The sequence below is a fragment of the Plectropomus leopardus genome, chromosome 19, assembly GCF_008729295.1.
Source record: "Plectropomus leopardus isolate mb chromosome 19, YSFRI_Pleo_2.0, whole genome shotgun sequence".
Taxonomy (NCBI): domain Eukaryota; kingdom Metazoa; phylum Chordata; class Actinopteri; order Perciformes; family Serranidae; genus Plectropomus; species Plectropomus leopardus.
Genome location: NC_056481.1, coordinates 1,917,489 through 1,944,988, shown reverse-complemented (window position 1 = coordinate 1,944,988; position 27,500 = coordinate 1,917,489). Strand labels below are relative to the sequence as shown.

General features: G+C 39.4%; 1 protein-coding gene across 1 annotated transcript in view; it reads right to left on the bottom strand.

The window, feature by feature from the left end:
- prkg1b (protein kinase cGMP-dependent 1b) overlaps positions 1-27,500 on the bottom strand; it is a 57,788-nt gene that overhangs the window by 22,984 nt on the left and 7,304 nt on the right. The window contains 2 exon segments of the mRNA XM_042508541.1: positions 5,317-5,430; positions 21,846-22,012. Coding sequence (XP_042364475.1) covers positions 5,317-5,430; positions 21,846-22,012 — 281 coding nt within the window.

Genomic DNA, 27,500 nt, shown 5'->3' with positions numbered 1-27,500 from the left:
GTGTGTCTCAAAAACTCATCCGAATCTCTTTAACATCCAGATTCCCAGCTGCCAACATCCCATAAACCTCGACACTGATGCTCACACAGAGCCGGTTGCCATGGTAACGCCATCCACCTGAGAATGCTGGCTCTCTCTCTCTGTCTGTGTGTGTGTGTGTGTGTGTGTGTGTGTGTGTGTGTGTGTGTGTGTGTGTGTGTGTGTGTGTGTGTGTGTGTGTGTTGCTGCAGTAACCGTGGAGACGTGCAGACTTGGAGAAACTTCGCTGAGTTTAATGAGCTGAAGTCAGTAAAGTCGCTGAGCTCCGACACGAGTCGCGTTTACATCACACAGAGGAGTTATTACAGAGCATTACAGCAGGAAGTCATTACGCTCATTAAAGTAAAATAAAGAAATAAATAAAAAACTTCTATCGGTGTCTTTGATTTTAAAAAAATCTGTAATTTTACTTTACAAAAAAGAACGAGATTCACGTGAAAAATCAATGAACTGTGTGGAAAAGAAAAGGAGTTTATGTTTTTAAATATCTCTGTGCTGCTTTGGTTTCTTCTGTATGACTCAACTTACGGCCCGCGGGCCAAATCTGGCCTCTGATAGGGTGCCGGGTGGCCCCCTAACCCTCTTCTAGTTCACAATAAAAATAAAGTAAAAAAAAAACCAAAACAAAACAAAAAACTATTCCCAGTGTGAATGTCTTTTAGCATCCATAAGGCGCCAGAGAGCATAAAACAGCATCAAAATAGAGCTTATTTATCAAAAATGTGCCAGTGGAGAATCCCCCACCCCCCCCCCCGACCCGAATGTCCTAATATCTGAGAAATGTCCAAAAAATCTGAGAAATGTCCAAAAAATCCGAGAAATGTCCTAAAATCTGAGAAATGTCCAAAAAATCTGAGAAATGTCCAAAAAATCTGAGAAATGTCCAAAAAATCAGAGAAATGTTGAGAAACGTCCTAAAAGCCTTGAAATGTTGTGAAGTTCAAGAAATGTCAAAAAATCCCGGAAACGTTCTCAGAGAAACAGAAACATCCTCGAAACATCGTAAGACCTCCTGAGGGTTTTTTTTAAATAAAAAGGCCATAAAACGTGGATCACATGACCAACCAAAATAAAACACAAGATATTAAGATTTTGAAGTGATGGTTGGCTGAAGCAAAATCAGACGTGAGCATTTTTTAAACTACCTTCTAAAGTCTTATAGCTGAGTGTTGTAAATGCATGTAACATTTACATTTGGGTTCTTTTGTGTTGTTATTCTACACAGTCTTGATGTAAATATTTACCTTTTTCTCTCTTTTTTTTACCATAGCTGTTGCTGCATGCATGTTATTGTATGTAACCTTGATATTTCTCTTTTCTTTACTAAAAGAGTTTCCTGCATCTCTACATGTGAAACTTGAGTTACTGCAGTTCGTTTGTAACAGGCTCATGTTGCACTGTGTTAATTTGCATTGTCGCTATCAAACAAACTACATCAATAAAAAATAATTGGTGGCTTTTAAGGCATCAAATGTTGATGTTTTTTCAGCAGCCTGCCACTTTTCTGTCTCCCGGGACAGCGCCGTGAAAAGCAGGTATTTTAAGCCCATGTAAACTTTTTTTTTTGGCAACTGTGCTGGTGTGAGTCACACTTCCTAAAGATATCGTTGTCTGTCATGTCCGTCCAGAATAAACTTTCACTGAATGCATCGAAAAAACAAGCTGCAGAACTTCCCTGAGCGTCGTGTTTGTAGGTTTTCTGCAGTAATTCAGTGACAGTTTGTCTTCCTATCGACAGCAAACAGCAGCTCTCTGCACGCACGAGGATCAGCGAAACGTCAGCAACATCAGAAAACAAAGCACCGCCTGTTCGAGCTGTCGGTACTACACAGTACTATAAAGTACCAGCAGTGGTAGCTACTTTATTTCCCTTTATTGTAACTGCAGCTCATTCAGTATATTTTTTTAAATTTAAGTAGTTAACATTATTTTAAAGGACAATTTAAAATATCAAGTATCGTGATATAGCCTGTATATATAAATATATATATATATATATATATATATATATATATATATATATTACTGCAGAACTGGGACTGCGCTTTATTCATCACAGGAGGGAGGAGGCTTTTTGACTCTTACCAAAGCTACAGATATTTAGACTCCCTGAGCGACTGAGGGCAAAATGCACGAAGAGTTCGTCTCACATGATGTGTTCAAAGAACTGCAGAAATCTGAAACTCAAATGATAATTTCTGTTTTACAGTTTCTGGCTGTGTTAAGCGGGGTCATTCTGGCAAAATCTTTTTTTTTTTTGGACCCATGGGACTGGAAGACACTTTTACTCTAAAAATCACCATAAATTTGAATGAAAAACTGATTTTTTAAAAATCTTAAAAAAAACTTGGCAATTCGCTTTGTTTCACGTAACGTTGATGATAACTTGGATTCATTTGGCTTTTTTTTATTTCTTTTGTGGACCTGTGGGTTTGGGGGGCTTTTTGTTTTTGAAAATCAACAAAAATTTTAATGAAAAAAGTAAAAAATAAATAAGTAAATACATAAAATGTAAAAATCAGCAAAAACTTTGGGCATTTTTTTCCTTAGTGATTATTTTTTATTTCAAACATTTTTAAAGAAGGAGCGCCCGGTAGCTCAGCTGGCAGAGCGGGTGCCTCATATTCAGAGGCTACGTCCCTGTTGCAGCGGCCGCGGGTTCGATGCCGGCCTCGGCATCTTTCACATCTGAACTGTCGTATCAAACGAAGATCGGTGATCCAGAGACAGTCTGTCTGTAAATGTTGTGCTAACAGCAGCTCTCCGCACACACGAGGATCAAAACTTCAGCAACATCAAAACTACATTGTAGCTGTCGGTACTACAGAGTACTATAAAGTGCTGCAGTAGTACTGCAGTTGTCTGTATCCGTGGTGACAATTCGAGGTCTCTGTTTGGTCATTACTTTTTATTCCTTGTTTCCACGGCTTTATGACCTGCCGTCTGTTGCTACGGAGATACCAAGTGTCTCTGTAACCACGGAAACAACAGGAGACACTCCGCAGCAGCGAGTATTATGGGCTGAGAGTGTTTACTGTGCTGCCGTGTGTTTGTGTGTTTCAGGTGATCATATTTCAGTGTTATTAAAAAAGAAAACACTAAACGTGCGTTTCGGGTGAAGTTCAAAGGGCTGAAGGTGCGACTCCAAAAACTGCTGCCGATTCATCAATTATTCATCTTCCTGTTCAGCTGCTGCATCCCTGTTTTATAACCCACATCTGTAAAATCTAGAAAATATTTGGCTTTTATGGACCCAAACCAAACTATTAAAGACTTTTCCATCTTTTAAAGGAATATTTCGCCATTTTTTTTACCAGCTTTGTATCAAAAGAGTATCTGTGTGTGTAGATGAACTCTGGTAAACTTCCCTCCATCTAACGGGAGCCTGCATATCCCTCGTTCTGCATATCCCTCGTTCCCCTGTGAATTTCTTGCTTCCTCTTAGGGCTGTTGCACAAACTACAGACGGTACCTATTCATTTTCGGATTGCCCGTCATCTCAGACACAAAGAGTATAAAAGAGGATCTCTGATCGTATACAAATCAAGACTCTGTTACTGTAAAAGAAAAAAAGGCTTTAAAATAATCACAAAAAACTTACAATCCTCCCCTCCAAAAAAATAAAAAAATAAAAAATAATAATTTTTCAGGAAAAAAGCCTGAAATTTTAAAGAAGAAAACTCACCAAAGCCTAATAACAGAAAAAAAGCAACTTTTTTTCTGTTATTAAAAAAATTAAAAATTGATGTTTTTTTCCCCTTTAAAGGGAAAAAAAACATCAATTAAAAAAAAAGTAAACAGAAAACATGCCTTCCAAACCTGCAGGCATGTTTTCTTTAAAAAGTCGAAGGTGAGATAAATACAAGGTACTGCCATCTAAAGTTAGACGCTCCTCCATTAAGCCAACATTTAAAAAACAAACAAACAAACAAACAAAACAAACAAACAAACAAATCTCCCCAGTGCTTAAATATTTATGACATGCCTCCCCTTTTCACACCACCCTCCCCCCTCTTATAAATAACAAACAGCCCCTAATAATGATAAAAAGCCCTTGATTTCATAATCTGTCCAATGTTCTAGCTTCCATCACTTTTAATAAAAATACAATCTTCCAACTCTAGTCATGAATGTGTCATGACAGCAGTTGTTTTCTGTCACTAATGACATATTTTTGACATCAGAAATCATATTTAAAGTTTAAAAAATGTTTTTCAGGGTAAATAAGGTGCCAGAGTGCATTAAGAAAAAGAAAAAATAGACCTTGTTCATCAGAAAGAAGGATCCCCCTAAAATGTCCTTAAATCCCTGAAATTACCTAAATCTGGCACTTTTAGACTTTTCTCAGGTCACGTAAAACCAATTTCAAAAGTATTTGCGTCTCTCTGCTGCAGAGACAGACCAGTTTTATGTTTTATATCTGTGAAAAACTCACTTAAATCTGCATAGTTTATAAAATAATTTGCTTTTATGAGCCCAAACTGAACCCTTAAGGAATTCTCCGTCATTTAGGAAAGCTTTTAGCTGCATCTATTTGATGTCAGTTTGAGTTGAATTCTTCAAGTCGACGGTTTTACCACGTTCGTATAAACAGATTTTAATGATCAGAGACGGCCGTAAAGCTGAGAAATAAAGCAGATAAACTCCAGCTGCAGTTTGTGTGTTAATGTGAAGATAACGAGCAAAAAAAGCCTCAGCAAACGGAAAGAAAAAAAACAACAAAAACGAATCCCCCTCGAACCCAACGCTGTTGCCAAGAGACACTGTTGCCAAAACTTAGCTCATTGGCTGGACCGGATGGTGTTGCCTGGCAACCGCTGCTTAGTGAGCACTCTACCAGGAAGCGCTGACAAAAAAGTTGGAGGTCCACACACACACACATACACACACACACACACACACAGCTGTCAGAGTTGCGGTTGATGTTTTATCTGTTCAGACTGCAGCATCTTCACTCCCACTCCTCCTGTCGTCTCCTGAACTCTGATCAGTTCCCCCCCGGTGGCGCTCTGGACACCAAACGGTTAATGCTCCCCGCTGCTGCCCGCTCCATTTTTTTTTTTTTTTTTACCGGAGGAAATCTCAGCGAAAGAAAAAAAAACTTCCAGCTGCTTGTTTACAGCTCGACCGTGGAGTGTTTCTGTCTAAAGACGCTCGAGTTCAACTCTTCATCGTGTTTGTTGTGGAGATTAATTACTGACTGCTGCAGCAGAAACACACACACACACACACACACACACACACACACACACACACACACTCCCTCAGTGGACTCACTCATCACAGTCGCCGTCCTGGTGCAGTTGTAGAGGATGGCGAGCTCTCCGAACACTTTGCCCGGCCCCATCGTGCACAGCTTCATCCCCTCTTTGGTCACTTCCACCTTCCCCTCTGGACGAGAAACACAGAGAGACAGAACATTTATTTTGGAGGATTTAAACAGGAAACGAGCTGGTTGTCAGTTGTTTGCATGAACTTTTGTGTTTCTGCAGAATTTTATAAAAATCAGCACATTAATATAAAACACTGGCGGCCAATAAGAGTAGAACCTTTCACCTTAGAAAAAACATGAAAAAATACAAAATAAGTGCAACAAACGCCTTTTTACTACATCTTATTTATCAAAGCTCTAACATCTTCTGTTATATTGCTGTGAAAACATCAAATTTCCTTTTAATGGCTAAAGTTTAAGGTTCTCACCAAAAGCTACATTTCACGAGGTTACACTGAACGCATCATTATCACATCATGAGAACGTAATGATTTCACTTCGCCCAAAACTCATTTTTACTGAGCAGAGCTTGAACGCATCATAAACGTAACCTGCTGCTTCAAAGTCATTTTAACTCCAATTTCAACACGGATTGATTGTTTTTGACTTTTTCTTTCTCTCCACACACACAAACAAACAAACAAACACACACACACACACACACACAAGACTATGACTTTGGCATTACTGATCAAGGATTGTATTACACATATAATAATTACAACGATTACAGTAATAACAAAAAATTTAATAAAATAAATGCCTGTTGATAACGACAATGACAAAAATAATTAAAAAAAAATATTAATGAAAAACAATAAAAGACTAATAACTTGCGAACTGCATCCGAGCTGTTCCTTTATGTTTTTTTTTAAGTAACTTTAAAATTGTGCATCTGTATTATCTGAGAAAGTAGAAGTGTGGGATCGGGACTCGTTATCGGCACATAATCGATAAATTAAATAAATCGGTTTGGGTTCGGTTGGCAAAAAACGTGATTGGCGCACTGAACTGAAACCAGGAGAGGAGAAGAATTTGTTACTTTTAAGTCTTTTAAGTCGTCAGACACGAACCTGCAGGCTGATCCCGAGTCTGTGTGAGGAGCTCAGACTCACTGAATCATCACTGAATCACTTCTATACATTTTTTCAAATTTATTGTAATGATTTTATGTTTAAAATCTTGTGTTTAACACATTCCACATTTTCACCGTCTATTATTAATCCTCACTATTTTTATTGTTGAGACGATAACAGAGTGAAGACGACGACAGCGAACGCTCCACGAGTCGTGTTTGATCACGAGCTGATTCAGACGAACTGTTTATAAATGTAATTTGTGGTGTAGAAATATTAAATCATCAGCAGGAACATTCAGCTGCTTCACGTCTGCTTTGATTCAGCAATCTGATTAATCAACATATGTGTGTGTGTGTGTGTGTGTGTGTGTGTGTGTGTGTGTGTGTGTGTGTGTGTGTGTGACAGGAACAAATGTGTTTTGTTCTGCTGCTGCGACACATTGGACACAAAATAATTCTCTCAGATGTGCTTTCATTTATTTCATTTGAGTGTTGGATTACGCTCAACACATGTGCACACACACACACACACACACACACACACACACACACACACACAGGCAGGGGAAATGACAGGTGGCCAGTGTGTGTGTGTGTGTGTGTGTGTGTGTGTGTGTGTAAAGGGGAAATGAGGGGTTTTGCATATCAAAGATTGTCTGCTTTCATTAGTCCGGAGGAGAAACACACAGAGAGCTGAATCACTAACTCAGTAGAACTTTGAAATCAGAGGTTGTTCGCTACATTAATTTTAATTAATACGGCTCATTTATTGCTGAAACATACTCGGATAATTCAATATGAGCAGACTGTTTTTTAAATGATGTTACAGACTTTAAAGTGATGCATTATTAAGGCTGTTGTAGTCAACTAAAGGGTGGATAAACCCGTCTTTAACACGGCGTCTTTAACGCGGCGTCTTTAACTCGGCGTCTTTAACGCAGCGACTCAAAAGTGTATGCACACATCGTCTCTGTACGTGGTGCTGAAGTCCTGCAGGTGTGTATTAATATACACTTTAACTTTATAAAATGACTGTAGGCTTCTAAAATACAAAATTATGAAATGAAATGCAGTGAAAATAAAGTTAGAGTACAGTTAGAATAAAGATAAATAAAGCATTTTTATTCTAAAGTTAAATAAAGTACTGCTATAAGGTAAAATAAAGTACTGTTAAAAAGTTACATGAAGTTCTGCTAAAATTAAGTTAAATTAACCATTGTTATGATAAAGTTAAAAAAAACTTGTGTTTTAGTCCAGTAAAATAAAGTACTGTTACAATAAAGTATTGTTATAATAAAGTTGTATAAAGTACTGCAATAACAAAGTTTAATGAAGTACTGCTATGATAACGTTAAAGAACAGTTATGATAAAATCAAATTAGTACTGTTATAAAGTTAACTAAAGTACTGTTATAACAAATTAAATAAAACACTTAATAAAGTTTAGTAAAATAGTTCAAGTTAAAGTACTGTTATAGTATTTCTATAATAAAGTTTAAAAACGTACTGTTACAGTAAAGTTTAAGTACTTTTATAATAAAATAAAATAAGGAGTTGCTGTATGTGAAGTAAAGTACTTTATAACAGTTAAAGTACTTTTATGAAAAAACACAGTGGTGAAATAAAGTAGTTAGAAGAAAGTTAATATAATAATAATAATAATAATAATAATAATAATAATAATAATAATAACGATATATCTAAAAAAATAAATAAATAAATCTAAGTGGAACCACTCATACTTTATTAAAATGTATTTTTAAAAATGTGTTTATTATTAATATTCTTTAATAAAGCACCCCGCTTGTCTTGGGATGAGTGCTGTCGTTTTTGCGGTGGAATTTGAAACTTCACGTCAACAGTCAGCAGGAAGTTAAACTGTTACCAGCAGACCTTTAAACATGATGATTTATTCACTGCGAGCTGGAAACAAACTAACAGCTCTCCACTTCATACATTAATAATATTTGAAAGTAGTTGTTGTGCTCCGTGTTTGTAAAATGAGTCTAAATAGTGGCGATCGGAGCCATCCACATACAAAAACACACGCCTTGTCTGCTCACACATTAATAAAGTCCTCTGGATGGGCGGAGAAGTGTGTGTGATCTATCATGTTTATGAGTTTCGTGCTGGAGACTTAAGAAATGACGTGACAATTCATACTTAATGCTCGGGATATAGTCATTGCATACATCCTGAGTGGAACAAGCTGCAGTACATCCAGTATATTCTACAAATCACCCCTAATCTCCTGTCACAACGGTCTGGCCACAAAAAGCTGCACAACGTTTCGACCAGAGACAACTGAAAGAGACAGAGATCCCTCTGACAAAGGAAAGGCGTTAATATATATTTTTAATACATGTTTCTGTTGCCAGAGTTTGTGTTTTGTCATTTAATTATATGTTTTAGTAGTCAGATAGCATTTGAACAAGCTCACATTTCTGACGAATATTTCTATAACATAATAACAGATTTATTACGGATATTGTTGAGGGATTTTGTGTTAATTTACTCTGAAATGTTCATAGTGAAAATGCGTTTCAAAACGAAAAGTATTTAAGTATGTATCTGCATATATCTTTAAATATTGATGGAGATAATAATCAGAAGTTGCCGCATCACCAGAAATCACAATCAGGCTGTACTCAGCCACACACACAGACACACACACAGACACAGACACACACAAACACACACACAGACACACACACACACACACACACACACACACACACACACACAAACACACAGGCACACAGACACAGACACACACACAAACACACACAGCAGATGGTGGGGATCATTATGTAGAGTGGCGAGATAAACACACACACACGCAGTGTCTGCTATTGTAATTGCAGATTGTAATGATCATTAAGTTAATCACACATACACACACACGCGCACACACACACACACACACACACACACACACACACACACAGTCCAGAAGCTGTAATTATTGTAAACTGTCTCTGTCCGTGGTGCTGAAGTCCAGCAGTTGTATAACTTTATACACCAAAGCAATAATACTAAACTAGCTTTGCCTGGGGGCCACTTCTGCAAAACATCAGCCCATTACATGTCTTCTGGGATTCTGGGATTTTAGTACACATCCATGACTTTAAAACATTTCAAGGATTGTATGATATTTTTGGACTTAAAGACTTTTCTAAGATTTAGGGAGGTTTCTTGGATTTTTGGACATTTGAAGGATTTTGTGATGTTTCTAGGATTTCAGGACATTTCTGAGATTTCTCAGATTTTAGGATCTCTGTCAGTGGGGTGCAGGGAATCCTCCAGCGGCACAATTTTGAATATTCAAACTCTATTTTGGCACCATATGTAAAGTGAAAGTACAAAAACAAATCCCAGTGTAAATCACTTTATTTTTATTTTGAATTACTTAACGGCTGGGGGGCCACCCAGCACCCTATTGGGGACCGGATTTGTTCCATGGGCCGTTATTTGATTATCACTGCATTTTATGTACCGTCTCTGTCTGTGGTGCTGATGTCCAGGAGGTGTATATTCGGACAGCCGTTATAGCTTTTTTTTCAAAGTCTGAACCATCTCCAAAATAAAGTGTTTGTATTCTTCAGCGAAATGAAGAAGGTCATGAGTGTGTTTTTTTTTTTTTTTTTAACTCTGACCATTAAAACTATTGCAACTCTTTCTATTTTGCCTCAGTCAGAAGCAGCTTTCATGGCCACAACAGGTTCAGAATTCCAATGCTCGACTCCTAATGGGCTTTAACAAAAGGGAGCACATCACACCTGTCCTTGCATTAGCGTGCTGGTTTACTCTCCACTTTAGAATTAATTTCACAAGTATTTGTATTATTTTGTGTCTCTATCCATGGTCCTGAAGTCCAGCAGGTACTTATATTAAGTGATGTCTCTGTCCATAGTGCTTCAGTATGACAGATATTTATATTATGAAGTGTCTCTGTCCATGGTTCTGAAGTAGGGAAGGTATTTATTTTGTAATCTGTCTCAGTCAGTGGTGCTTCGGTATGACGGCTATTTATATTATGTAGTGTCTCTGTCTGTGGTACTGAAGTACACCAGGTATGCATATTGTGTGGGTTCTCTGTCCGTTGACCTGAAGTGGGGAAGGTATTTATAATTGTAAAGTGTCTCTGTCCAGGGTGCCAAAGTACAAAAGGTATTTATGTAGTGTCTTTGCATGGTACTTCAGTCCAGCAGTATTTACATTCTGTGGCATCTCTGTCCGTGGTGCTGAAGTGAGCAAAGATTTATACTATGTAGTGTCTCTATCCGTGGTGCTGAAGTCTGGAAGGCATTTATATTGTTAAATGTTTCTGTGGTGCTGAAGTAAAACACTGCCTCTCTCCATGGTGCTAAAGTCCAGCAAGTGTATATGGCATTTTACTTGACATGTTTACCAATGAATTTGGGTATTGACTGTGTGATAAAAAAAATATTTGAATGTGTCCCCTTGGCCTCTAGGAAATTATACTTGTTTGATGCTCTATAGACCAAATGATTAATCAATTAATTTAAAAAAATAAATGGCATTAATTTATTATAGATTTTTAGAATTTATTATATAATTGCTATTTGCAGCCTAAAAGAAAAAAACATTACTGTGCCACCCAGGAAGTATGCTACTCAAGCAAATGTTGAAACCAAATCCATCCATCCATCTATCCATCCATCCATTCATCCATCCATCCATCCATTCATCCATCCATCCATCCATCCATGCTCCCCCCAATATCTCCCTTTCTGCCACTTCATCAGCTGTGTTTACAGTTTTATGTAAATGAGGACGTCAGCTCCCTCTTTATGATATGAACCCACATCTGGTCCAGTCTGATATGATTGATAACACAAAGACGGCTCGATTACATATTTAATCCCTCCTGGAGCGCGAGTCCACAGCCGTGTGAACTCATATAAGCACACTGAATGGACCCTGCTGAGGTTCGGGGTTCAATTCCCACCAGCAGGACCGCATTGATCACACATTAGTACACACTCCAGCACATTAGAGGAAGAATCACAGGTCGAACTCGAGAAAACGTGTTTACCATTTAACAGAGGAGGTGGACGCGGAGTGACAGAACGGAGAAAAGAACAGCGTGGGCGATGACTACCACAGAGAAAGGGAAAAAAAGGAGTGTATTTCTTTTACAACTGCTGCTAATCAAACAACAGGAGCAGCTGCAGGTATGAGAGAGTGACTGTAGTCATCTACACCTCCGTGTCAACAAAGCTCTCTGTCATATTACACTTCAGTAGAAGACTGCAGCCGCACAAGAGTTAGTACAGTGCAGTACAGTGCAAAAGTATTGTGTCTTCTCTGATGGATTACAGTGATAACCCAGTTTATGGCCTGTGGGCCAAATCTGGCCATTTTTTATTTCTAAATGAAAACAAATTGATTCTATTGATCTTCTCCTAAAATCTTAGAAATGTCATAAAATCTATAAAAAAAACCCCTAAAACCGTAGAAACTTCCTAAAGTCCCCAAAATATCCTAAAAATCCTAGAATTGTCCTAAACTCCTGGAAATGCCTAAAGTTCTACAAAGGTCCTAAATTCCTAGAAACATCCTAAAATCCTAAAAATGTCCTAAAACCCTATAAATGTCTTTGAGTCTAAGACGGGTCCTACAATCATTGAAATGTCCTTAAGTCCTACAAATATCCTAAAATCCTTGAAACAACCAATAAACCTCAAAATGTTCTAAAGTCACAGAAAGGTCCTAAAAATCTAGAAATGTCCTAAAATCCTAGAAATGTCTTAAAAGTTCTAGAAAGGTCCTAAATTCCCAGAAGTGTCCTAAAATCCTAAAAATGTCCTAAAGTCCTACAAATGTTCTAAAATCCTAGAAGTGACCTAAAATCCTGGAAACATCCCAAAATCACACAAAGGTCCTAAAATCCTGGAAATGTCCTTGTGTCCTACAAATGTGCTGATGTCCGAAAAACGTCCTAAAATCCCAGAAATGTCCTCACGTCCTAGAAATGTCCTAAAATCTTAGAAATATGAATGGGGCCCCTGCGACTGGCCCCTGGCCTCCTGTCATTTTGCAAAGTGGCCCAAAAGCAAAGCACGCTTCAGTATCCCTGCTGTATAACTCCAGTGTTTCATATTCAAATTCTGTCATTTATCAGCACTGCAGGACTGGTTTTTTTTTGTGTGTGTGCATTTTCGCCCTCTCACACGTGGATTAAGCGACATCGTGCGCTCTCTGTACCTGTTAAAATGATGACTTTCACATTAATGTTCCTCACAGCTTCACTCAACCATGACGGCATATTGACAAAAGAGAGAATTGTGCGCTTGTGTGATATTTGGCAGCTGGTGTGAGAGAACAGCGGTGAGTTAAAAATATTAGGGAAGAGGAGCATTTTCTCTCTCTGGCTGCCTCACTGGTGAATTTTATTTTGCTGCTGGAGTCTTCATTAAAGACTGTGGTGATGCTTTTGACAAGTTTTCACATCAGTTTCATCATTTAACACCAGTACTCGGCAGATTCTGACAGAAAATTAAGTTTGGTCCCTCGTTTTATTCCTATTAGCTCTCACGCTGTGTGTCAAGAGGTTTGCTGGATATTCATTTATTCATCCATGCATACTGAAATAAATCAAAAGCTGGTCTGATGATTTTTGTGGGGGGTTTCAACCTCTTCTGCTCTGGTTGCAGCGCAGAGGGGAAAATTTTTTCAGACTGATCAGATCTTAGGAGAAAAAATATAAACTTACTCAAATCAGATTTTTTGCAGAACTTCATAATTTTTTACACTGATTTTATTTTCCATTACAATAAATACAGCGACAGTTTCAGTGTCAGGTGAGAGGTAGACACCTTGTGCCTCGGCTCTCGAGTGTCAGGGGAAGAAGAGACCGGTGTTCCTACGACTGCTTGTCAGCAGCTGTGACACTAACCGTGACATTTCACAGCTTGACAATTTATTATAGACCTATAAAGTACTCATAGTAACCCGATAAAGTCACGTGAAACAAAAGGAGAGCATACTAACTAAAGTTTCTCTCACAGTGGGCTCGAGTTATGGCCAAAAATCCTGTTCTATGAGTTCACAGTGACCCTGAACTTTGGCCTTCAACCATCAGATTCTAATCCGCTCAGTCTTGAGTCCAAGTGGACATTTGTGCCAAATTTCACGAAACTCCCTCAAGGCCATTGTCAGATATCTTGTTCACGAAAATGAGACAGATGCAGGTCACAGTGACCTTTGAACACCACATTACAATCAGCTCATCGTTTAGTCCAAGTGAATGTTTGTGTCAAATCTGAATAAATTCCTTCAAGATGTTATCACTTTTATAAGAATCAGACAGACAAGTTTACATGGAATTTGAACTTTGACCTATGACCACCAAAATCTAGTTAATTTCATTCTTAAGTCCATGTGGACGTTTGTGCAAAATTTGAAGAAATTACCTCAAGGTGTTTTTGAGATATCATGTTAACAAGAATGGACCAGACGGATGGACAACCCAAAAACATAAAAAAAAGAAAAACAAACAAACAAAACACAACAAATATCCCAATCCCTAAATCGAAAATCGAATGTCTTTCCAAAGTGAAGAATCGTCTGACATTATCATCTAAACAGCTGTACCGCTAACACGGATGAAAATAAGAGTTTAGCCATGCAGGAGCAGGTAACATGTCAGACTCTCAGTGGAGGATTTTTCATATTTCTGTTTCTGCGGGACAAAATTTGCTAATAAGAAACAAAAAAAGCGAACTTCCAGGTGACATCAGAGTCACAGAAGCAGCTTGGAGAGTTTGGAGCGACGCCCAACAGACGCTCCGACGACTGCCTTCAAAACAAGCAGCTTCCCCTCAGAGAACAGACGGGACCAGAGACGGAATAAAACACAACGGGTTTTAAATGTTTTCAGCAGAAAGGAAAGTGAGCATGGAAACGATAAAAATGATTTAATGAGACTCTGAAAGTCCCTGCAGGTTGTTAAAGTGTCAGTCTGAACTGGGGGAACAGATCAGAGCGAGACCTCCTCCAGTTACACTGATTTTTGTCTTTGTTGCTCCAAACTGAGACAGAGAATCATTTAAAAAAATTAATTTGCATCCACTCGACTGTTTGACAGTTGAGTTCCGGTTAAAAAGACTCATTAAAGCAGCTGGAGAGCTTTCAATCGTCTGACAGGCCGTCAGCAGGAAGAAATGCAGCTAAAAGAGAAAAAACTGTCAGCGCTGATGATTTCATTACAGAGTCGGTTCTCTTTAGTCGGAGTGAACGCTCATTTGTTGTCAGAGGTCACAGCAGAGGAACATTTACAAGATGCGAACAAAAGAGTTTCAGATTTTTACTGAATGTTTCAGTTAACCTTCAGAGATTATTGGTCCCGGTGAAATGCAAAAAACTACGCAGGATGCAAAATTACTAAAAATGACACAAAACAACTAATTAGAGATGCAAAGAGACGACAAAGACATGCAAAGTGACTAAGAAGAGATGCAAAAACAAAGATGCAAAGCTATCAAATGCAGATGTGAAACGACCACAGAGATACAAAATGAAAACAAAAAGACACAAAACAACAAAGCAGAGATGCAAAGAGTCTACAAAGCGATGCAAATCAACTGAAAAGCAAGATGCAAAATGACAACAAAGAGATGCAAAGCAACCAGAAAGAGATTTTAGGTAACCATAGAGATGCAAAACCACCCAAAATAAATTCAAAATGACTACAAAGACATGAAATGCATTCAAAGAGATGCAAAACAACAACAGAGACACAAAATGACTACGAGGAGATGCAAAAAGACACAAAACCACAAAGCACAGATGCAAAGAGTGGACAAAGACATGAAAATCAACTCACAAGAGATGCAAAACAACAAAAACATGCGAAACATCTGAAAAGAGATGCACAACAACACAGACTATCTGATGATAAAGTAATTATTTAAATTCTGTGCAGACACGTATCAACACCAGCAGATGAACAAACTATAAGAACCTGTTAATATTTTATCATTTCAACATATGGTTCAGTAGATTGAAGCTGCAGACGAGCAGGAAACAGAGAGTCAGTGCTGTACATAATGTATGAATGTGGATGATCATGCGTGGGCAGACACACACACACACACACACACACACACACACACACACACACACACACACACACACACAGAGGCAGTAACAATCAGCTGTGTGTGGAGAAGTATTTTCGGAAATGAAAGAATATTCAATTTGCTCTCCAACTGGAGAGGTTCAAGTGTTTTATATGTAAATAAACACACACTCTGGTAACACACACTCTTTGTGTTTGTTATCAGACTCCACTGAAAAACTAGTCATTTAAATATATTTTTGCTAACTCTCTTTTTTTTCTTTTCACCCTTTTTTTCAAAATCTATTTTAAAAAAAAACCTCTCTTTCTTTTTTTCTCCTCCCTCTTACATCCCTTCCTCCATTTCTAGCTCCCCATTCTTGACTTCATTCACTGGATGCTTTCCTTCGTATGTAAAAACATAAATCCCCGCACATGCACAGAGTGCGGCTGTCACGTCATTGTTCACACAGGATGTGTGCATCGTCAGTTTACACAGTTAGTTAAAAGTTAAACGTTTCATGCAAGAACCGCTGCCCTGTAAATGACACCTTCGTTGCACTTTCATTAAAAAAAAATACAGATACAGATAATCAACAAAACGGCAAATATCGGTCCCAAAAACAAGCCAGCTGATAATGTTTGACCGCTTCTCAACATGTTGTCAGTGTTTACGGTCGGATCTCGGGTGCACACCTGATAGCTACAAGGTTTGTTTACATAAAGTAACAAACGGAGTCAGTGTGGACAGAGAGCTCTGATGGTTTTTTGATGCTACGTGACAGACACGCGTTTTCACAATACCATTATGTTCCACTGAGGAGAAGCTGCTGAGCCAATCAGCGAAACTGGTAAAATTCGGTAAACCGGTCCGGTGTTTGCCTTAATATTCGCGCACAAACCAAACTCTTCTCCTTGTCCTTCTGTATTTTTCTCTCTTTCTCTGCATCGTCTTTATTTTCTGCGTGACTTTTCTTTCCCTCCTGCTGTCCTCCGTCCATTTGTCGTCTAACATCCACTTTGTCCTTCCTTTCTTCCTTCCCTCCCTTCTTTCTCTTTTATTTTTAATTCCCTCCTTTCTTTCTTTATAAACCAAATCCAAATTTACAACATGTGAAACATTTTAAATCCCAAATATGGTCATCCAACAGGTTGCCATGCCAACCGCATCCACCAGAGAGCTGTGTGTGTGTGTGTGTTTGTGTGTGTGTGTGTGTGTGTGTGTTCTGTCTGTTACATAATGAGACAAAACTGCTGCATCTGTTTCTTCCTCCGACAATCCCCCTAAAACACACACACACACACACACACACACACACACACACACACACGCACACTATCAAATCTTCATCGTGATCTGTTTTTAGGAATCACTTCCTCTTCCTGTGACAGAAGTCGTTATATTTATCCGCCATCTGCGCGCACACACACACACACACACACACACACACACACACACACACACTCGTCGATCAGATAATCACAACATTAATCTGCTCTGTTGTTCTCAGTTTAAAATCTGTTTGTCTTTTTATTTCTCTTCTTAATTTTTTTTTGCGTTAATAAAATCTTTTGAAACATCTGCATCTTGATTTTTAACCCTCGCTGTCGTCACTGCCGGCTGTTTGATGAGGAGGAGACCCTTAACTCATCATCTCGATACCCCATTTTGACAGTTATGGGATGTAAACAAGTGTTTACTGTTCAGAAATCAAATCACATAGACGTGTATCAGATGGAAAACGAGCAGCTGGAGGTGATTTAATATTTCGCTCTTCACGATGTCGTCACAGTCCTCACTTCAGGTCAAAGAAAACCTGCTATTTATTGGTTCCAGTTGGGAGCCAACTTTTGGGCTCTGAACTAATTTATTTTTGGCCGAAATTTTCAGAACAGTTAAAAATAAAAAGATGAACATGTAGCTGCAGTCGTGAGTCTTTGGCTTCAGTTAGAAGAAACTATCAGCAACATTTGCTCTCCACCTCTGAAACTCTGCTGATATTAACACGTTTATCTGGTTTATCATCAGAATCTCTTTAGACTCTTATTTTGACAAGTACGTCTTCCTTTTTTTTTGTTTTGCTTTTCCGAGTAGGCATTTGATGTTTTCCCCCCTTTGTGACCCAGATGTGGTAGTTTAATGTCGGTGTGAACAGCACAAATCCCATGAAATCAGATTTGGGACACTTTTATATGTGGTTCTAAATCAAATACAGATCAGATTTTTTTGAAATGTGACCTAACAGCCGTGTGACCATGAGGGTTTGCAGTGTGAACGCAGTGAAAGTCTCCTGAAGAAAGGTTTTTGTCCAATAACGCAAAATAAAACTGCCTACCCCATCTTTAAAGTGATGAATTCATTAATGCATCAGTACTTATAATCCAGCAATATATAAAAAAGTGGTCATGTTGCGATAATAAATAAATATATACCAAAACCATAAAAGATACACCATAAAAATACATTAAAATGTCACCCACCAGGGAGAGCATTTATTGGTCTGGTTTGGCAAAGTGCATTCTGCTATTTGTGGCTTTTCCACTTCTGTTTTTCTGAGTATCGACGTCTCTCTACTACAAAGACAGTCCAAATCTGGGAAAAGACCATCTTTCCAGCTGCGAAACACTTCTTCGCCTAAAGTCGCCTAAAAGTCCAAATATTTCTTCCACCAACTGAGTAACTGAGTAACCGAGTATTCGTTTGTGTGAGAAACAGATCTTAATCAGAACAGTCCAAATCTGCATCCTACATTTCCCATAATGCAGCAGATCTTTCACCAGAGCCTCCCTGCCGCGCCTCCAGTTTGTAACAGACTGTGTGTTAGACATTTGTAGCCTGATGACATCATTACGACATCATCAGGCCACACACACACACACACACACACACACACACACACACACACACTATCGTCAGCTGTCTGAAAACAGCCTGCCCACACCAGACTCCATTCAAAAACACTCATTTGAACATTGATTTGTTAAGTAGGTCACATTTCTCTGGTACAAAATCTACAAAAAATGTATTTCTCAGACCGCGAGGACTCACTCTTGAATTCAGCGTGAGTGTGATCCACCCAGCAGCTTTTACTTAGATATAAATGTCATCAGTTTGTTCACACCACCCGCTGCCACCCACCGACACGCAGGATGGGCCATCTGGAGGATTGTTGTCGAGTCCAGAAACTCGGAGACAAAAACATCAAAGAAAGACCAAAAAATACATGTTGACCTCTGATACTTTTTAACTCAAAAACACTTCCAGATTTTCTATTCTCAGTTTCCATCTGAACACGTCTGATTCCTCAGCAGCTCAGTAATGGGAAGAAAATCCACAACTTAAAGCGTCCTGCGACTGCAAACACGCCAACCTGTGTTTTAAGTGGGAGGATCACGTTACCAAACAGGCTTCTTATGTAACACACTAACCTCAAATACAGCTATAAATATCACCAAAGCGCTCACAGTAAATACAGCCCAGAGGAGCTTCAGGGTCAGCGGTTCGATCCCCGCCGCCTCCTGACCGAGCGTCCTCCAGCAAAACAACAAACTGCTCCATGATGTGATTATTGACCCGCAGAGTCAAAATCCACCCAGAGCATCGTCAGACATCGAGGGAGTCATTTATTAAACGTTACAAATACTGTTTGTGTACAGTGTCATGAGGAGAGAGGATTTAAAGCTCCAGCGTGAAGGATTTAGGGGGTTAAATTGGCAGAAATGGAATACAATATAAAAAGCATGCTCTCTGTAATCCCCCGAAAATAAGCTTGGGGACCAGTCACAGCAGCCCCATGCATGTCACTGGGATTTTAGGACATTTCGAGGATTTTAGGACATTTTGAGCATTTTAGGATGTTTGTAGGATTTTAGGACATTTTGAGCATTTTAGGATGTTTGTAGGATTTTAGGACTTTTCTTGGATTTTAGGACTTTTCTTGGATTTTAGGATGTTTCAAGGATTTGAGAAAATTTCTAGGATTTTAGTTTATTTTCATGATTTTAGGAAATTTCTAGGATTTTAGCACTTTCCTTGGATTTAAGAACATTGATGGGATTTTAGGACGTTTCAAGGAATTTAGGGCGTTTTTAGGGTTTTAAAACGTTTTTAGGCCTTTAGAACTTTTCTTGGATTTAAGAGCATTTCTAGGATTTTAGGATGTTTCTCTGATTTTAGTCCATTTCTAAGATTTAGGAGTTCTCAATGGTTTTATGACATTTCTAGGATTCTGGGACGTTTCTAAGATTTTGGGACGTCTCTAAGATTTCAGGACGTTTCTAGGATTTGATTTCGGTTCCCTTGTGAATTACTGATTAGATAAAGAGACTTGCATTATACTGCACCAGCTGTGTGAGTTTGTAAACAGATGTTTTGAGATAGTTTTGCTGTTTTTATACATGAACCCCTTTGATTTGTATTCATTGAGAATTTGGGCTGATTTGGGATTTTTTTGTTCACCATGGAGGCATGCATGTGATGTAAACTCAAAGCGGGGCCGCTCAGTCACAGAGGAGACGATGAAGGAAGTGCGTCTGTGTTCAGGTGAGCGTTCAGCAGCCTTCAGGCGCTCTGACACGTTACGCAACTCTTTTCTGGAAGACGACCAGCAGCCGAGAGAGCTCCGTCCTAAAGGTCGGACGGAGCTGCAGGAAAACTTCTGCAGCAACTTTGTACACTTTTGAGATTCAGCTGAAAATGTCACAAAGCTCAGAGCCTCCGCACATATTTAAAGCCTCTCATTTGAAAGAAAAGGTTTCCAGGTCGCTTACATTCACAATTGTATTTTAGAGACCATAAAAACAGCTGCTGATGAAAATGGAGAAAAACAGCCGATCAATGAGCATGGTCTGGTTTCTATGAAAGACACGGTTACGCTGAACATTTCTAAATTAATTCACTTCTCAACCTAACCTTTTTTCTCCATTTTCAAAAAGCTTTTTAAAGAAGACCGACAGGATTAATGTGCTGAAAAACCATCAGTGGGATGTGACCTTGTTTCAAGGTAATCTAAAAAATGAAAACACCCAGAAATTAAAGCGTAACCAAAGAAATCTAATGTAAAAGAAGTTTCCTTCACATCTTCTGTTCTGATGTTTGATTTCTTCACACAACAGTTTTTTTCTGTGTTGAAGGTTTCATTCAGGACTTTTTTAAATGTTCATTTGCAGCTGCGAAACAGAATCGGCCGTTTAAGGTTGAGACCGGCCGCTCGTCTGCAGCTTCAACACAATTCAACAATCAATAAGAGTCAAAAACCGTCAGAAAAATTAGTCCAGACTCACTGAAACAGGATTATTCTGACTAGATCCACATTTTGTTGAAAAAGAAATTAGCCAAACATGATCACAAGTTAATCAAAACACCAAATGAGTCTGACGAACTTTTAGACAAAAGGATTAAGAGACGTTTAAGGCTGGTACAGGCTTTCAACTAAAAGCCCTCCGGACTGAGAAACGTCCGAGTCTGAAACCCAGAGTCATCATCACAGTCGTCATGACAGATGTTTAAAAAACCCCAAAACTCCAAGTCTTCATCAGTTTATCCTGTTGGACATTTGGATGAAACTTTGTCAGAGTTAGAGTATCTGACCACAGAACTGTGTTCAGTTCACAGTGACAGTGACCACCAAGTGGATGTTTGTGCCAAATTTAAAGGAAAAGCCACAGCTGTTGTCAGCTCCGAGGCATAAAAACAACCGTTAAAGTAAAAAAACATTAAAAAAACAAAACCTTAAGATCATGACAAGACGGTCAGGAACCTCAACAACCAAAACACGTCGAAGTAAAACGCCTTCTGAAGACAAACCGAGTCTGGGGAAAGGACAACTTTTGGTCCAAAACAAAATAAAACCAAGTCAAAAACTCCAAAAATCAGAAGTGAAGACTCAATCAAGACAAGTCCAAGTCGAAATCCAGAGTCAAGGGCAAAAAAAGGAAAACCCTTCAGACAAACCAAAGTCTTAGTATGAAGAAATACTCTGAATTAAAGCAAAAAGCCATCCACACTTTGACCGGTCAAAATTAAAAACTAAGACGTGTCCATGGCAAGGACAAGTCTGAGTCAAACAATAAAGTCAACTTTGGGTCTAATTTTGTTGTCTTACGAAGTAGAAAACTGATTTGGATTAAAGGATATTTTTCATAAAACACACAAAAAACATGCAGAAATTTAAAAATACAAGAATTCTCCAAAAGTGAGAACCAAAATTGAGACAGAAAACACTCAAGACGGAGACAAATTCAGGTCACAACGGAGACATTATCAAGACAAGACGGACTCATAAAACTTCACCATGAGGACAAACCCCTCCAAACTTTGCGGAAACCTCACGTGTCCAAAACATGTCGTTCACGTGACGAGTGCTCCTCACCTTCCATCACGTAGACCAGAGAGCCCACGTCGCCCTCTTTGATGATGCAGGCGTCCTTCCCATAATCCACCGGGTACATGCAGTCCACGATCTCCTGGATCTGAGACAGCTCCAGGTTCTTCATGAAGTCGTTGTCCAAGATGGCGTCCTTTATCAGCTCCTTCGACCTGAGACGAGGAGACGAGGAGACAAGGAGACAAGGAGAGGAGAGGTCCGTCAGTCAAAACGTCATTGTTGTTTTTTATTTGATTTAATATGAAACTGAGGCAAAAAGGCTCGATTTTGTTCAAAGACATGGAGGAGGACACTGAGCAGCAAAAGAAAAAAAATCACACTAACATTTGCAAGGAATTATAAAACAAAGTACAAGAAAATTACCTGAAAATCAGCACACAAAAAAGAAGAAAAAAAAGCACAAAATAAAAAAAAGGAAGGAAAACTGCCTAAAAAAACATATTTTATATACATAATTAAAATTATATCGATTTTCCTCAGCTTTCTTTCTTTTTTCATCTAGCTTTTCCAAACATAATTTTCTAAATATACTGATTGTTGAACATTTCTTACCAAATTGCTCATTTCCTTGTTTTGTCCATGTTTTAGAAAGATTAGTTCAGCATTCAAAAGGTTAAATACTTAAAATAAATACTAAATATTTGTATAAGCCTCTGGCTGCTTGACCTCTCCTGAATCATATTTTGTTTTTGTTTTTAATTCATCTGAATTTTAAGCAGATTTTAATTATGTGCAAATAAATAAACTGAATTCTAATCGGTTCACTGTTGAGTCGAAGAAATTCCCAAACGGCTTTCTGAAGATATAAAACAAAAAAATACACAATATGTGCAGTACACCTAAATACTATAATAATACAATAATATAACTTCATGTCTCTCTCACAGACACACAGATGATTCAATCTGCACACACACACACACACACACACACACACACACACACGCACACACTCATGTTGTGATACCATCAGACTTCATATGTGCTTCATTTATAAAAGCAGACACAGAGATGAACTCGGTGTTTGAGCCCTCTGGTGAACCACAGAATCACTTATTAATGTCAGATCACTTTTAAACGAAACCCCAAACGAACTGCAGCTGCTCTCCGTCCACGTTTAAAGGAGCGTTCAGCACAAAACGCCCGGCGAAGTTAACGACCTGCACGGTCCTCTCCTCCTGTGACGCATCGGTCAGCGGTGACGCGGGTCTCAAACTGAACTGGAGTGTTTCCGTCGGCTCTTCTGCTCCACGACAGTTTGATTCATAACTTTAACATTTACTGATGTTTTCTCTGCTCATTTCCTCGTCTGTCTTCATCAGTTTAATGTTAGAGAGTCCGCCCACAGCGGAAACCAACACCTGTCTGCACCTCACACACACACACACACACACACACACACACACACACACACACATACTCACAGTGCTTGATCCAGGACTGTGCAGGACGGATCCAAACTGAACCATTACGCTGCTCCTCAGAAATATCAAATTTACCACATTTAGGAGTTACGAGCACATGAACGGTCAAAAGTCTTAATTTCGAGTGGGAAATTGGGAAATTTTGATAATACCAAAAGTGCTGAGCCGTGACGTTTATGTGACGTTTCACGGCAGCAGAAATGTTGGAGAGCGTGGAAACCATATCAACAATTGACGGTAAAAAAAATATATATTTGATTATTTTCTTCTCAGTAGCTCTTGCTTAGCTGCAGCAAACAAACGTACAACTAAAGCAGCCAGGCAGTTTACGAACACTGATAACTCATTTTAGAACATGAGTCAATTAATAAATAGTAAAAAGACGTCATTGCTTCCTTTTCACCCTTCACTCTTTTCTTTGGTCCAAGTTTATCCTGATAACACAGATAAATAAATAAATACATAAATAGCAATATTAATAATAAATAAGAAGTAAAATGACGTGTCCGCTTCCTCTAAAAGTTTCCTTGACTCTTTGCTTTGTCTGTGTTTATCCTGATAAACAATCACACCTTAGATCCAAAATTGACTTTGATTATTGTCTTCTCCAGAGTAAATTAATGCAGATTCTCAATTAACGTCTTATAATTACACTTTTTCTCAGCAGCTGGTGCCGCACAAACACTCAAATATCTGCAGCGCGTTTTAGTTTCGGAGCGGAGGAGAGACGAGGAGCTCCTTCCTCCTTCAAACGTGGACGAATGAAAGGCAGCTGAGCCTCCGCCATCAAACGGCGAGCTGTATGAGCGAGGAGAGCAGAGCAGGAGGTTTCCTTCCTGCCGAGTCAATAAAACGCTTTTTAATTGAAACGCAGTGAAAACAGAGAGGAGGAAAGATGAAGAGGGGAAAACAAATCGTCCAGAAATCAACTCTCAGCTGTCGGCCGGATCACAGCGTGAGCTTCAGATGCTCAGAAAAAGAGATATTTAACCCCAAAACACTTTAACAGAGCTGCGAAAACACAGGTACTCATCCAACAGACACACCTGACTATCTCAGATTCAGCAAAATAAAGTCCAGAGCTCCGACTAACCCTGGAAACTCTTCCCATTTTACCAGAAAGGCAGAATTTCACATATTAATCTGTTAAAAATCACAGCAAAACTAAACAGTTTCAAGATTCAAAACTTTATAGGACAGAAATCTGGTTTGGTGAGTTCACACGAAACCAAAACCTCATGACGCACACGCTCACTACGCTGAGACACAAAACACGTAACAAGAAAGAACTGAAATAAGAGAAATACATCATTAAAATACTTTTTCTGATGCCAGACCCTCAGATTGACGGTCTTACGGTTGAATTTGCCCGATTTTGCTCCGTACATGTTTCTCGGATCTTAGGATGTTTCCAAGATTTCAGGACAGTTTTAGGATTTTGGGACAATTCCAGTACTTTAACATGTTTCTTGGATTCTAGGACATATCTCAGATTTTAGGATGTTTCTTAAACTGTCATGTTGTTTCCAAGATTTCAGGACAATTGTAGGATTTTTGGGAAATCTGGGTCTTAGATAGGACTTCTGGGGGGGGGGGGGGGGGGGTGATAAAAAAGCTCTATACTGATGCTGTTTTAAGCACTTTGACACCTTATATATACTAAAAGCACATCAACATTTCTCAGTGTGAATCACTTTATTTTTTATTGTGAATTAGGAAATGTTTGGGGGGGCACCCGGCACTCTATCAGGGGCCAGATTTGGCCGGCAGGTCGTAAATCGAGTGTCACATCTAAAGTCTCGCACAATGCACCATGCCCTCCGCCTCCTGACCATGAACTCAAGAAACAACCTGATGCATATAAAAGATGCAAATGTAACATGTTCATGGTTTGCAGATGCGTACGATGCAAATATTTTCTTCTGACGACTTCGCTGCTCAAAACCAGCATCACAAAAAAGAAAAGAAAAAGAGACTTTTGTCCACTTGCAGAAATTTCGGAGCATTTGTGACTAAACTTAAATGGTCGGTTTAGCTTTACGGATGCACATCACTACTTCTTTTAGTTTGGCATGATTTGATTCATTATTGTAAGAAATTTTAATCATCTGCAAACTGAAACAACTTCACAGACTGAGACTCTGATGCAACATCCTCCGCGCAGCTTCACCTCAGCTCACTCTGAAACTCGGGCGACAGTTTGGACCAAATGAAATTCACGGTTGAAATATTAGTTTTGAGGGAAATTATGTGAGGCGAGGCCACTGACACTTGTGTCTGCGGCTGCTGAGAGGAGAAGATAACTCTGTTGTAAAGAGGGAGAAAACACCTAAAGGTCCACCTAAGAATAGATTGATTGTTTTATTTCATCCCGTCGATGAGACGAGCGCCGAGAGGATCTATTAGAGCTGGGTTTTATTTTGGTGAATCAGAGGAAGAGATATTTCAGCCCGGCTTCAGTATCTGCATGTAAATTGGACTCCGGAGGAAACTAACTTGAATGAAGACGCAGTGTGACCGGATGGAGGAGGGGAGACGAAGTAGACCGTCGTTTTATTACTGCATGAGTCACAGGGGAGGGAGGACGGGTTAGGGAGGAACATAAAAATGGAGGAATGACTGAAGAAGTCATCGGGGAGAAAAGAGGATGAATTTATAGGTTGGAGAGAAAAAAATATGAACATAAAGAAGATAAAGTAGACGGAAAAATAACAAGCAGTGCATTAAAGAAATAAAAAAGTAAATTACAAGAATGTAAAATGATTCAAAGAGAAAAGCAAAAAGACAATGAATAAAGAGGAGGACAGAAAACGGCAAACAGCAACAGAGAAAGACTTTGAAATAATGAACACTGGTTTCTATTGAACTGTTCTTTTGTTCTGAGCGAGAGAAAAACCCAAATACACCTAAATAAAATAGAAGAGAAAATCACTGGAGGCATTACGTCACAGCACAAAAGAGCATGCTCATAGGTAACAGTTAGGAGTTGAGCAATATTGACGGCCAAAAACCACCTTCTGTGTCCAACCAGAACATCACCGGATCAGACACAACTGGTGGCGTTGTTATTGTGCGCTGCTGGACGGCACCAGGCGCATCCGTATGCAATGTGCTGGTCGCGTGTGCATGAAATGCTGAGATGCTGAAGAGCTGCATCAGGTGTAACGCTGCCAAAAGTAACGTGGACCGGTCCCACGAACAGCCGATTTTCATGCAGGAGTTCGGAGTTTGCTTCCCGTGTGGATGTGTGATTATTTTCTACACGTCACCATGTGTCTCTCTCTTTTTATCTTTTGAAGATCATTATTTTTGGCTTTTATTGCCTTTAACAGGACAGTGTGAGCGTGGAAGGGGGAGAGAGAGAGAGGATGACGTGCAGCAAAGGGCTGAGGCCGGATTCGAACCTGCGGCTGCTGCGGCGAGGACACAGCCTCTGTACATGGGATGCCGCTCTGTCCACTGAGCCACCAGGCGCCCCGACCATGTGTCCGTTTTGCCTAAAACTAACCATCGTCATGGTCCGTGCTGTTGTATAAACATAAGAACCGTGCAGCGTCATCCCACCATGTGCATCTGTTGGCATCACCGTGACAGAATCCCGGAACATAAACAGCTGACGCACAAGGAAACCGAAAACATCATAAGTAGTCGCAGAAGGTCGCTGACGGAGCGGCGCCACGTGACGAGTTGAGATGAGAACGTGTCGAATAAAGACAAACATGATTACTACAATCAGAAACATCACAATCAGAAGAAACATCCCTGTTACAACTTTGACATCATTCAGGTCATGTTTGCTGCTCTCTGAAGGCTCGTGACATTTCTGACGTTTGTCAGCGTCCCACAGGCGGGACATCCTCATTTTCAAAGTAAGAGTCCTCTCTCCGCAGCGGATCTGTGACGGCTGAGTCTCAGCTGATCATTAACTCTTCTAAAACTGCTTATGAAGCGTTTCCGCAGACAGCAGGAGAGCTGGTGGGTGATTACAGCCCACACACGCTCAACTGTAATACCTTTATTTATGTTTTAAAATAACACACACACACACACACACACACACACACACACACACACACACACACACACACACAGCAAGCTGCAGGACACTGACAGCGACAAGTGGTGGGATGGCAAATGAAACCCTGTCAGCTGCCTGCGTGGAGCTCTGTGTGTGTGTGTGTGTGTGTGTGTGTGTGTGTGTGTGTGTGTGTGTGTG